Below are 13,590 nucleotides of genomic sequence, written 5' to 3' on the forward strand. Positions count from 1 at the left end.
ATCGATGGAATTGACCATGACATGCAAGTAGTGAGAGTGCTGGTGCAAGTAGTGATATCAATGGAACCGACGTGGCTATTTCATGGCTATACATGCGGTCACCAACATGATTGTGCAACACGTATAGCTATGTTTTATAGCCATGCAAATAGCTATGTGTGGATAGTTGCATCATTGACTATGAAAAATTTAACTCTCCTACCTGGGCTATTGCATGTTGTAGTACCCTCGTTACATGACCTACCTAACTTTCCCTCTTCCTTTATCTCATTCATCTTCTTCCTTTCTTGCCCCCCTTCCACAAGCATAGTGCTCTTGAACCACAAGCATACTGCTCTTCTCTTCCACCACAAATGCTCTCAATCACAAGATATGTGTCTCATCCATTCTATGTTTTTCAATCAAGTCTGTTCTTTCTCCTCTCCAATCCCTCTCTCTATTGATTTAATTTCTCTTTTGTGTGTTTGGTTTTGTTTTAATATTTAGGACATGCTCTTTATAGCTAGCATTTGAGGTAAGCTCTGATTCTTTTATTTTATGGTTTTATGTTTTTTTTGTTCTATTTAGGTATGCACACATGTTTGCCAAATGCTTTTTACATGAGCACTCTACTTTGTACTCTATGCATAGAGTATAATGCTCTATTACTTTGGTTGGACATGAATAGAGTATAAAGAGAGCTCTTTTATGCATGAGCTATGCATAAAGGAGAGCTCTTATGAGCTCTCCTACATGCATAATGATAGCTATACATGAGCTCTCATGAGCTAGTATGCGTAAAGAGAGCTCACTACATGCAAAACCTCTCATGAGTTATGCATGAGCTATGCATAAAGAGAGATCTCTATGTCCATAACCTCTCATGAGTTATGCATGAGCTCTCATAAGCTCTCTTATGCATAACCTCTCATGAGTTATGCATAAGCTATGCATAAAGAGAGCTCTCGATGTGCATAACCTCTCATGAGTTATGCATAAGCTATGCATAAAGAGAGCTCTCGATGTGCATAACCTCCCATGAGTTATGCATGAACTCTGATAAGCTCTCTTATGCATTACTTTTTTCACATAACTCATGTTTCTTTGATTTGTAGGTTTTCCATCTATCTTGCGCAGTCTCCGTTCTCCCTCTCCATAACCCAATGCTCTTTTCTTTAATACTGTAAACTCTCAGAGCTACCTTTTTTTTTCACATGCATGAAGAGCCCTCTATGAGCTCTATGCATGTAGTGCTCTATTTGCATGCAGAGGCAGGGTTCCCTATGAGCTCTATGCATGCAAAAAAGTCTCTATCTTATGGATAGAGCTCCCTCTATGCATGCATAGAGTGCTCTCTATGAGCTCTATACATGCATAGAGGACTCTACTTTATGGATATAGCTCTCTATGCATGCATATGGCTCTCTATGATCTCTATACATGTATAGAGTTCTCTATGCATTAGCATAGGGCTCTCTATGCATGCATTAGGTTCTCTATGAGCTCTATGCATAGTTCTCTCTATGCATGCACAGGGCTCTTTATGAGCCCTATGCATGCATAGAGGGTTTAACCAAATGTATGAGAGCTCTATGCATTTGCATAAGAGCTCTCTATGCATGCATAGGGATCTCTATGAGCTCTATGCATGTATAGAGTCACACACACACACATACACACACACACACACTATATTAGCTTCGTAACACTTTAGTTATATCATACTAGATTGTATATAATGAAGCCAAAAAAATCATTCATATAGATAATAATTGATGTAGAGTAACTTAATTTGTGTGTATTATATATAAGTTGATTATTTATTTTATATTGATGTATACACATATACACACACCCCTTTAATGGATGTAGTAAAGTAACTTAATTTGTGTGTATTATATATAAGTTGATTATTTATTTTATATTGATGTATATGCACATACACACTCACACATATCCCCTTAATAAAAAAACATACACACATATCGAGGATGTACTACTAAGAAACCCTATAGATCACGTGCGTTTAAGGGATATTTAGAAAAGCCCTTACGTGTAAATTTTTCATGAATAAAATGACTCTTTTTCTTATGGACTTGCATGTTTTTTTTAAAATTGATTTAAAAAACCCCTTCTGTAAATGTATTTTTGTAAATTTACCTTAAAATTTTGAATTAAAAAACCCCTTCCGATGAACTCATGTGCTATACTCATATATTTTTAGGTGAATCCCCCAAGGCACACATAAACTCATGCATGCATACATGCCCTCACTCACACACACACAAACCTCTTTAATAGAAAAGGGTACACACATAAATTCATGCATACACACCCCTTTAATAGAAAAACATACACACATATGTATAAACACATAAATGCATGCATACACACCCCTTTAATAGAAAAACATATACACATATGTATATACACATAAATTCATGCATACATGCATAGAATATACATACACATGCACATACATACTTGCATAAATAAATATGCAAATACATATATGTGTGTATATACATACATAAATGTGTACATACATAGATGTGTGCCCATATGTGCATGTGTGTACGAGTGTGCGTGGATATGTGTGTGTGACACAACTATCAACAAATGCAATGCTCTATATTTATTATTAGTCGAATCTTCTTTACCACCACTATTACAAACCAATACCATCAATAATATCTACATTTTGTAACATTGTGTGTGTGTGTGTGTGTGTGTGTGTGTGTAGGAACTAAAATTATTATATATTAAATATGTAAGAAATCATATAACTTGTATCTTAACACAAATAGAAGGACCTTTATAGAGAGAAAGATCAAGCAAGGTAGAGACAAAGAATAATTTCAAATTACTATTGTACACATCGTGATTACAGTTGATGGCAAGTCCCTTTTACTCTTGCAGTCCCTAATGGGAGCTTACACGGTGATCTGGAGAGACATTCGAAACGTAAAAATTTTAGGAAAGTTGTAGGTACTAACATAAAAACTCGTGAAAAATAGCAATTTCTAAAACTTGAACCTCAAATTTTGAAGGTTATATTTTTCAAAAATTGTTGGTCCAATGACACTACACCCCGTTTTTTCAGGACACTATTGGAGTCAAAAGAGGCCTTCACGAAGAGAATACCAAGAGAACAGTCGATGCACGCGAAAAAAAACTAATTTTGAAGGTTATATTTTTCAAAATTTGTTGGTCCAATTACACTACAATTGGAGTCAAAGAGGCCTTCACTAAGAGAATACCAATCAACACAAGCCACATTCACTAAGAGAATACCAATCAAAACAATCCACATAGTATTATGCATCGAAAACAGTGATTTTACTTGAGGACGGCCGCTCCCAAAATCTTCACCGCCGGGCGCCCCCCACTCAGGCTCTCTCTCTCTCACACAGGCACGCCTTCATGGAAGGCTCGCGAGCTTGTACAATAGTTCACTTGTAATTTATCACTGCATAGAGAAGAGGGCTTATGAAGGACAGCAAACCCGCAGGGACGAGGGTTAGAAGAGGAATGACAGCCCGTTTCGCCCACAGGCTGTTGCAGCTGATGAGGCCCAGCCTGATCTGGATGACGCTCACTATGGAGAGCATGAGGAAAATGGAGCCCACGATGGAGCCGAGGGCGGACACAATCATGCCGAATTGGAGGAGGCGGGGGCTAACGTGATGAAGATGCTTCTCTTGCATCTCGTCGTGGCCATGGTGGTGCAGCTGCGGCCTTATGCCTAGGCTGGAGAGGGTCATCTGCAGCTTGAGGCCTTGGGCAACCAGGGTGGAGAAGAGATAGCAGCTGAAGGCGGTCACCTCGTGCACCACCAGGTTCTTGGGCACGTCCGCCCCCGCCTGGCACGTGCTCACCAGGCTTGTCTGCTGCGTGGCGTTGAAGGAGATGCCGATGAAAACTGCCGCCGTGAAGAAGGAGTTCACGCTCACAAGCTCGTCCAGCGCCGCTACGTGCAGCTGCTTCGTCGCCGACTGCCTCGCTACATCAACCTCCACTCTCTGTTCTTGGGTTGTCGCCGCTCCACCTGGTGCGGTGATTGTCGTGGTCTTGCTGCATCAATACATCAATAACCGTTCGATTAACATAAGGCACATCCACCAACAAAATCGTTTAACCTCAAGCACAAGCAGATCGGGGAAAACTACCATCATGTTACCTTTCCGACAATCTGTGAACCCAAGCTTCCTCGGTTGTCTCCCCCATTTGTTGATGATAAGAGGTGTTAGATGGAAAAAACTCTAATTACAAGTGCGCCGTAGATATGCAGAGCTCCTCGTAGAACTGATAAATCAAAAGGTTCTCATTCCATGGACACACATGTGTCTTCTCTGTATACACAGGGTCTCTCTCCCTCTCTGTGTGCACAAACTTAGGGACTAGAAGCACGTGGCTCTGTCGTATGATAACGCAATTAGAGATGTGAACAAGAAGTCCTATCAATCAACGTGTGATATTAGGAAAAATATCAGGACACTATTGGAGTCAAAAGAGGCCTTCACGAAGAGAATACCAAGAGAACAGTCGATGCACGCGAAAAAAAACTAATTTTTGAAGGTTACATTTTTCAAAATTTGTTGGTCCAATTACACTACACCCCGGTTTTTTCGGACACTATTGGAGTCAAAGAGGCTTCACTAAGAGAATACCAATCAACACAAGCCACATTTCACTAAGAGGAATACCAATCAACACAAGCCACATAGTATTATTGCATCGAAAAATGTGATTTTACTTGAGGACGGCCGCTCCCAAAATCTTCAGCGCCGGGCGCCCCCCACTCAGGCTCTCTCTCTCTCTCACAGGCACGCCTTCATGGAAGGCTCGCGAGCTTGTACAATAGTTCACTTGTAATTTATCACTGCATAGAAAAGAGGGCTTATGAAGGACAGCAAACCCGCAGGGACGAGGGTTAGAAGAGGAATGATAGCCCGTTTCGTCCACACGCTGTTGCAGCTGATGAGGCCCAGCCTGATCTGGATGACGCTCACTATGGAGAGCATGAGGAAAATGGAGCCCACGATGGAGCCGAGGGCGGACAAAATCATGCCGAATTGGAGGAGGCGGGGGCTAACGTGATGAAGAGGCTTCTCTTGCGTCTCGTCGTGGCCATGGTGGTGCAGCTGCGGCCTTATGCCTAGGCTGGAGAGGGTCATCTTCAGCTTGAGGCCTTGGGCAACCAGGGTGGAGAAGAGGTAGCAGCTGAAGGCGGTCACCTCGTGCACCACCAGGCTCTTGGAGACGTCGCTCCCTGCCTGGCACCTGGTCACCAGGCTTGTCTGCTGCGTGGCGTTGAAGGAGATGCCGATGAAGACTGCCGCCGTGAAGAAGGAGTTCACGCTCACAAGCTCGTCCAGCGCCGCTACGTGCAGCTGCTTCGTCGCCGACTGCCTCGCTACATCAACCTCCACTCTCTGTTCTTGGGTTGTCGCCGCTCCACCTGATGCGGTGGTTGTGGTGGTCTTGCTGCATCAATACATCAACAACCGTTCGATTAACATAAGGCACATCCACCAACAAAATCGTTTAACCTCAAGCACAAGCAGATCGGGGAAAACTACCATCATGTTACCTTTCCGACAATCTGTGAACCCAAGCTTCCTCGGTTGTCTCCCCCATTTGTGGATGATAAGAGGTGTTAGATGGAAAAAACTCTAATTACAAGTGCGCCGTAGATATGCAGAGCTCCTCGTAGAACTGATAAATCAAAAGGTTCTCATTCCATGGACACACATGTGTCTTCTCTGTATACACAGGGTCTCTCTCCCTCTCTGTGTGCACAAACTCGGAAGCCTTCAAGCGAGGGACCAGAAGCACGTGGCTCTGTCGTATGATAACGCAATTAGAGACGTGAACAAGAAGTCCTATCGATCAACGTGTGATATGACTTTGATACCTCTTGCAATAGTATAGTATTCTTGTTGTATACTTTTCAAAGGTTGGCTTGTCCTATTTGGACTTTACCCGAGCCCTACAAATTCTGTACAGAAGTGCCAACTTCCAAGTGGTAAAAGCTCTGATGGTGCACAAAATTTGCACGCTGCACATTCATGAAGCTGAAGGAAGAAGCTCAAAAGAACACATGAAATGAACCGCCCCCTGGAATCTCTATATCTCTATCTCTATATCTCTAATCTCTATGTCTCTATCTTGGAATCTCTATATCTCTACATCTCTAATCTCTATCTTGGAATCTCTATATCTCTACATCTCTATGTCTCTATCTCTGTATTACATAAAGGAAAAGGTGAGCCATGCGCTCGTGAGAGAGCCATGCGCCATCCAAAGAGGGAGAGAGAGAGACTTAGACTCTAGAGAGATTGATGATATATAGACTCTAAGAGATTTGAGTTTGATAGCCCAATCCTTACTGTAGAATTTGATAGCCCATCAATTTGAAGACATTAAAGCACCTCTCTTCAATCAAAGCCTTTTTGAATTTGATTTATGAGGTTGATGAGGAGACTTAAATTTGAATTTAAAAAAAAGTGGATTTCAAGAGAGAGCATTTAAAGCACCTCTTTTCAATCAAAGCCCTTTTTAATTTGATTTGTAAGGTTTATGTAGAGACTTAAATTAGGATTTGAAAAAAGTGGATTTGAATTCTTGCTTTCTTTCCGAGAGGAGGGTGAGGTGATTATTGCCCTAGACTTGGGAGAGAGATTATGATTAGATTTGGGGGTGGGGAACCCTATGCATCTCCCTCTCTCTTCTTCTTTTTTGGTTTTAGACTTTAATAACTTCTTTTTTGCGCACTTTATAGGTTGGAGGTTCTCACCTCCTACTATTTTCTTTTGCTTAAAGACTGCTTCGTTTTCTGTAAACATGTGAGTGAGATGTAGAAAGAGAACATATTTTTTAAATAACTTCTTCTTTTTTGCACATTTTTGTAGGTTACAGGTTTTCAACTTTGCAAGGTGAGAGGTCGAGATTCACATATACTATTTTATTGAGATGCTTTTTTTAATGGTTGAACATGTGTGTGTGATGTAGAGAGATAATGCATACTTTTTTAAACTTTTCTACTATATGTTGTTGTTGTTGTTGTTGTTGTTGTTGTTGTTGTGTGTGTGTGTGTGTGTGTGTGAGAGAGAGAGAGAGAGAGAGAGAGAGAGAGAGAAATTGAGAATGCATGTTTGGTCTCAAAAAAGATAGAGGGAATGTGTGCTTTTTTAAAAACATGTTGAAACCCCCTGTGTGTGTGTGTGTGTGAGAGAGAGAGAGAGAGAGAGAGAGAGAGAGAGAATGTGTGTTTACACTTGAGGCAATATAGTTTAGGCTATGTGTATATATATATATATATATATATATATACACACATACATACATAGCTTAAACTATATATATACATAGCCTAAAGATAACACACACACACACACACACACACACACACACACATGGTTAAAAATCTATAAGGCCATATATAGATTTTCAGCCACATGTGTGTGTGTGTGTGTGTGTGGCCTAAAATATATATAATACAATATATATTTGGATTTATATATGTTTTAGGCTATATATATTTCTCTGTGTGTGTGTGTGTGTTGCCTAAAATATATATAATGCAATATATAAATATAGGGTTTATATATATATATATATATATATATATATATATATATATATATACATATACATATACATACATACATACATACATACATGCATGTACGTATGTATGTATGTGTGTGTGTGTGTGTGTGTGTGTGTAATATATAAATATAGACACATATATATTAGGGTTTATATATGTTTTAAGCTATATATATTGTGTGTGTATGTGTGTGTGTGTGTGTGTGTGTGTGTGTGTTATCTTCAAGCTATATGTATTTTAGGCCACACACCATACACACACTTATATGGCTGAAAATCTTTTAGGCTATATGTACGCACACACACACAAACACATATGGCTGAAAATCTATTAGGCCGCCATAGATAGATTTTTAGCCATATGTGTGTGTGTGGCCTAAAATTATATAGCCTGAAATATATATAAATATAGACATATATATATATTAGGGTCTATATATGTTTTAGGCTATATATATTTGTGTGTGTGTGTATGGCCTAAAATGTATATAATATAATATAATATAATATATATATAATGGTTTATTGATGTTTTAGTCTATATATATTTTTTGTGTATATGTGTGTGTCCTAAAATATATATAATGCAATACATAAATATAGACATATATATATATATATATATATATATATATATATACATATTAGGGTTTATATATGTTTTAGGCTATATATATTTGTGTGTGTATATGTGTGTGTGTCTGTGCGCACGTGTGCGTGTGTCTGTGTGTGTGCGTGCGTGTGTGTATGTCTATATTTATATATAGACGTATATGTGTATATTTAGGCTATATATATTTCATGCCACACACACACACACACACACGCATATATGAATGAAAATATATTAGGCTATATGTATTTGTGTGTGTGTGTGTGTGTATTAGGATATGCACACACACACACACACACACACATACATGGCTTATTTATAGCCTAATATCTGTGTGTGTGGGGGTGTGTGTGTGTCTTTATGCTATATATATATTTTAGGCTACAAACATGCACACAGGCACACACACACATCAATATGGTTGCAAATCTATTGGTTTATATGTATTTTAGTATATGTATATGTATGTATGTATGTATATATGTGTGTGTGTGTGTGTAATTTTAAAAACATGTTATTACAAAGTTAAAGTTTTTCCTTCTTGGTGGCAAAACCCCGAGGATTATGATGGTCAAAGAAGTCTTTGCATTTTACGTCTGCTTAAATGAAATCAAGCAAACATTATCACATAGGAGCATGCCACAACATTTGTACACAAAGAATAGTGGTTAGAAATGAAGCATATCTTACTATTAGGATTTTTATTACAGAGGATGCTCCTTTTAATGTCGTAAACTCACTTTTTTCCATCTTGGTTTGATTTTGTAGGGTCTCCTTTTACATTTTTAAGTGAAGACTTACAAGCCTCATAAGGTAAGAGATCTCTCTCTTTGATCTTAGGTTATTTTTTCTTTTAAGATTTTTATATATTTTATTTTTTATGTTTTAGGGATTATGCATGAGACTCATGTATTAACCTAATACCTGTGGCTTAGGCTAATGCATGAGGCTTATGCTTATGTGGCTTAGGCTTATGCATTATGCATTAGGTATGAGGCTCATGCATGCATGAGCCTTATGCATAATGCATTAGGTTAATGATTGCATAAGACTCATGCATTAGGTTAATACATGAGTCTAATGCATAAGACTTATGCATGAGCCTAATGTATGATATCCCTCATGCGTTATATACATGAGCCTAATGCATATGGCCTCATGCATTAGCCTAACGCATGAGGCTTATGTATACGTCTTATGCTTAGGCTAATGCATGCATATGAGGCTCATACATTAAGTTGTTATAGTAGCGAGGGCTTACTTTTCTCTTAGGTGACAAGATTTTGGCTCGCTAGCTGACTTTTTTATAGAGATTGATCGCTTTATGTCAAGGATGGATTGGAAGGTTGACATACATTGTGACCCTTTTTAGGAGTAACATATCCTCTATCTCTTTCTTATATGGGTCACAATGCATGCGAACTTGCTAATCCTTATCATTTTGGCTATATAAAAAAAATATCTCGGTTTGTTGGAACCCCTATGTATAAGCTAAGAAGGTAAGATACAAAGCCCACAAGTGCATATAAGTTAAGAACAACACATATGCTTGTCTTTTCAAAAAAAAATATTCTTTTGAATATGTTTTGTAGGTAACTTTTCTAAGCAATCTTCTCAATACACTAGCCCAAAGGAGACCTCTTCTTAGTCCACATACAAGTTGATACTTCTTTCACTTTCATTCTTCTATTTATACAATGCCCTTGAGTGTCTTGGTATATAATGCCACAGAGCGCTTGGGAGTTTATCTTACAAAGAGCCATAGGGCTTAATACTTAAGCATATGGTATACACCAAGGGTTCTCCTTTAATGTGTCAATAGCCCAAAGGTTCTCCTTATATGTAGGTTCTAAATTTTAGTTTTTCATTGCAGCTATACATGTAAGGTCATTATTCATCACTTCTCATGCAGAAGAGCTTAAATAAGCTCTTATGCTTAAGATCTTTATACATAAGCTCTCATGCAAGAGAGATTACTTTATGTATTCTTAAGATCTTATGCATAAGAGCTTGAAGCTCTTAAGAACTATCTCTTTATTTTTTTAAAAAGCTGGGGTAGATAGATTTTTCTTAAAGCTGGGAAAGCTAGGGTAGATAGGGGAGTTCTGTGAAAATTCCCCAATATTCCCTAGAATTTTATTGCAGGTTTGTTGTCCCTTGTTAGAGTAGCATTTCTAGCAGCAAAATACCATTGCCCAACAATAAAATAACGTTGCTAGAAATGTTATTGATCAGCATTTCTAGCAGCAAAATGTCACTTCTCGGTAGCAAAATAGCATTGTTGGGAAGCTTGGGGGTCCACCTCAAAAATTGTTGGGAAGCTTGGGGGTCCACCTCAAAAAATGTTAGTGTACCACATGAGTTCAGCAGGAGGGGTTTTTTAATTAGATACATTGAGAAAAATTAACATGATTACATTAACAGGAGGGGTTTTCTAATTCAACTTTAGAAAAAAATCCATTAGTTCATAAGTAAAGGGGGATTGTTTTATTGGGGAAATTTTTTTAGTTAAGGGGCTTTTTAATACCTCTTGAACGCACGTGATACCTAGGGTTTTCTAGCAGTGCACCCCCGAGTTGGGAAGCTAGCAGAGCGATATTTTACTTTGCAAGAAACACTATTGAGTAACGCTTCTGCCCCAGATCGAAGATAACAACCTTTTTAGTCGCAAAATGACCCCGAAATTTGTAATGCTTGTAGTTATAAAAATGTTGCTATACTGTCATTCTATTGTAATGATATTTGTAGGTTTTTCCATGCTCAACTATCATGGCAAGAAGAGATAGGAATACTCCATCGACAAGTTGTGGGGAAACATTATTGTGGAGCCATGAAGGTATCTTTGTTGGACTTAGTGAGATGAATCCCCTTAAGGATATAAAATCTCTTTTTCTCAATAGTGATGTGATGGGTGCATGCATGCAACAATAGTTGAGACTCATAAATGTGTCACTCAGAGACAATAGTATGCATATCGATTACAAATTAGACCTGATACCACGAAATGTCTTTTACGCGGGGAAGATTATTATAGCAATACATTATTGATGATTATAGTACTATAGAGGAGTCATGATTAGTATGGATTCAAAAAAACCAAGAAAATTTATGTCTTGAAGTCTACCAAGGACTATCTAGTAGGGGAGTGTAGCAGGGCGAAGAGTTATGTCGCCATCTTCTTTAATGGGAGGGCCTCACTTTGTATATCAGCTTTACCAAGATGCCATGGCAATTGTAAGAAATAAGGACAAGCCAGATCTATTTATTACCACATGCAACCCAGAATGGCATGAAATGAAGACGATGCCTCTTTCTCACCATGACCTGTGCTAGGGGGTGGGTGGCTAGGTTTGTGAGATTTCATAAACTCTTGAAGGTCAGGGATATCCTTAGGATTTATGGTAGGATATTCAATATGGGTGGCATCAAAATTGTAGAGTACATTGGTCAACATGGATTCTAAGTGTTTGTAGATATTAGAGTATAGTTTTAGAATTCCAAAAGGGTGATATAAGGTAGACTCACACAAGTTTAGATGCTGGTGAGTATTGTAAACTTTGAGCCACCCATGGCTTATAATCCACTGATAGATATGTGCTACCACCTCATAGTTGGCCGGTGTCTCGGGAATGTCATCTGGAACAAACAGGTCTAATTTTTCGACACTGTTGTCCAAAATTTTAGAGTTTTGGAGTACCTGACACACCAACTATGAAGGTTTAACACAATAGGATGTAATGGATAAAAGAAGATATCTTGTGGATTAATTAATACTATATCCCCCCGTAAAATTCCCATTATAATTGTGGGGTCAGCATCGCGTTCAATATTCTGCTTAATGAGGGTTAGTTCACCTAGGCCTAGGTCCTCAGATAGATTTATATCATATTGAAGTAAGGAGAGGGTTAGTGTAGACAAAAATAGAGTAAGAGTTTGAGGAGGGGCCCGAGGGATTACTGGCAACAACTGACCTAATTCCGAGGCATGCTCCAAGGAGTAAGTGCGTGTCATCCGTAGGCTCTTGCCATTGACTTTGGTCTTGTATTGCCAAAACTGGTGTTCCAACTCTTGGAGACGAGAGTCATTGTTGCTCAGGAGGTTTGATATTGCGGATTTGCAGACCATGCTTGTAGCATCTAACTCCTCGAATTGCCGGGTTGATTCCTCTTGGGCATGCCTGGTTGTAGCTTCTCTTTCTTGAGCTTCTGTGATTCTCTCAAGCCTCTCAGCATCCACCCTCTGACTATCTTGTAACTGCTACTGCCTTGGTGTGCCTCTCAGCATCTAGCCTCTGACTGTCTTGTAACTGCTGCTGCCTGATTTGTGCCATTTTCTCTTGGTGTGCTAATACCATCCTTTGCATCTCAACTTGACTGGCACTGATGGCATCGTTAAGTGCTCTCACTTTATCTGCATGTGCCTTGTTTGATTGTTCTCTCTCTTACTGTAAGTGAGTGGCTTTGCCTTCTGCTTCTTTTAGATTTGAGGATAACTGTTGGATTTGTCTTTGCAGCTCCTCTTCTTATGGCCATGGATTTGTGCAAGAGTTCTTGTACTTGCTGGGTGGGCATGAAGGGCTATGAGCTCGTGGGGTTGTGGGTGATCTCCTTCTGGAGTTGCCCTTAGCTTGTTTCAACTTTGCCTTAAGGTTCGTATTTTCTTTGATTCTCTGAACAATGGTTTGGCTAAGGACCAAATTATTGCTTTCCAATGCTCTATATCTAGCCTCTTTCTCCTCACCCGCCTTCAACCTCTTCATTATGACATCCCGATGCGTGGCCTCTGCTGCCTGCTATGCTGCCAAGTGTTCCTTTAAAGTCCATACTTGTGTGTTTGACTTGTTAACCTGGTTTCAAAGTGCAGTGTTACGATCGTGCAGCATGTGTGTTGTGAGGAGGTGGCAATGCCATATTTTTTCTCCTACTCCCACGGTGCACTTGTGCTTGCGGCCCCTTTGAGTCTAGCATGTGGTAGTTTTAACAGCTCATCCAACAACCCTTCCATAGTCTCCTGCATAAACTGTTCATAATGGACATTATGCAAGAAGGAAAGCTGGGGTAGTCTTTCTTCATTCTCCAGACGTCGTCTTTTGCTCAAGCTTGATGGCTCTTCACTCCTTGGTCTTTTTTCTGTATCCATATGGTCTGCTGGATTATACATTAGGGCCGTTACTGTCTCAATGTCTTCTTGCGATTCCTCAGTCGGCACTGGAATTGATGTTACTGGTTCTGGTTCTATTTCTGCAGGTGTTTCTACACCAAGGTTGAATCCTTAAGTGGGGACAGGTTCGTGAAGATAAGCTGTGCCGGGCTCATCGGGGGAGTAACTTTTTGCATTTGCTCTTGAGTGGCCTAGTTGACTATAGCTTCTTGCATTGTCAGTGC

At 39.4% G+C, this 13,590-nt stretch overlaps 2 protein-coding genes across 2 annotated transcripts; both read right to left on the minus strand.

Annotated features, from left to right (window-relative positions):
- Nucleotides 1–3,278: 3,278 nt before the first annotated feature.
- LOC147605987 (uncharacterized) lies at nt 3,279–5,825 on the minus strand. The gene is made up of 3 exons (XM_086792795.1): nt 5,573–5,825; nt 4,160–5,466; nt 3,279–4,053 (listed from the first exon to the last, which is right to left on the minus strand). The coding sequence occupies exons 2-3, from the start codon at nt 4,204–4,206 to the stop codon at nt 3,432–3,434; spliced, it is 669 nt and encodes a 222-aa protein (XP_086648921.1). The 5' UTR covers nt 4,207–5,466; nt 5,573–5,825; the 3' UTR covers nt 3,279–3,431.
- Nucleotides 4,845–5,619, minus strand: LOC147605988 (uncharacterized). The gene is made up of 2 exons (XM_086792878.1): nt 5,573–5,619; nt 4,845–5,466 (listed from the first exon to the last, which is right to left on the minus strand). The coding sequence occupies exons 1-2, from the start codon at nt 5,617–5,619 to the stop codon at nt 4,845–4,847; spliced, it is 669 nt and encodes a 222-aa protein (XP_086649004.1).
- Nucleotides 5,826–13,590: the final 7,765 nt, after the last annotated feature.

This window comes from Cibotium barometz, chromosome 58 (genome assembly GCF_041138505.1).
Source record: "Cibotium barometz isolate CiBa-2024 chromosome 58, ASM4113850v1, whole genome shotgun sequence".
NCBI lineage: Eukaryota > Viridiplantae > Streptophyta > Polypodiopsida > Cyatheales > Cibotiaceae > Cibotium > Cibotium barometz.

What these genes read in the sequence shown, in the direction of transcription:
- LOC147605987 (XM_086792795.1), bottom strand. Translation starts at nt 4,206, where the DNA reads ATGGGGGAGACAACCGAGGAAGCTTGGGTTCACAGATTGTCGGAAAG. An exon ending in GTTCACAGATTGTCGGAAAG is followed by an intron (nt 4,054 to 4,159) that starts GTAACATGATGG and finishes GTATTGATGCAG; the next exon opens with CAAGACCACGACAATCACCG.
- LOC147605988 (XM_086792878.1), bottom strand. Translation starts at nt 5,619, where the DNA reads ATGGGGGAGACAACCGAGGAAGCTTGGGTTCACAGATTGTCGGAAAG. An exon ending in GTTCACAGATTGTCGGAAAG is followed by an intron (nt 5,467 to 5,572) that starts GTAACATGATGG and finishes GTATTGATGCAG; the next exon opens with CAAGACCACCACAACCACCG.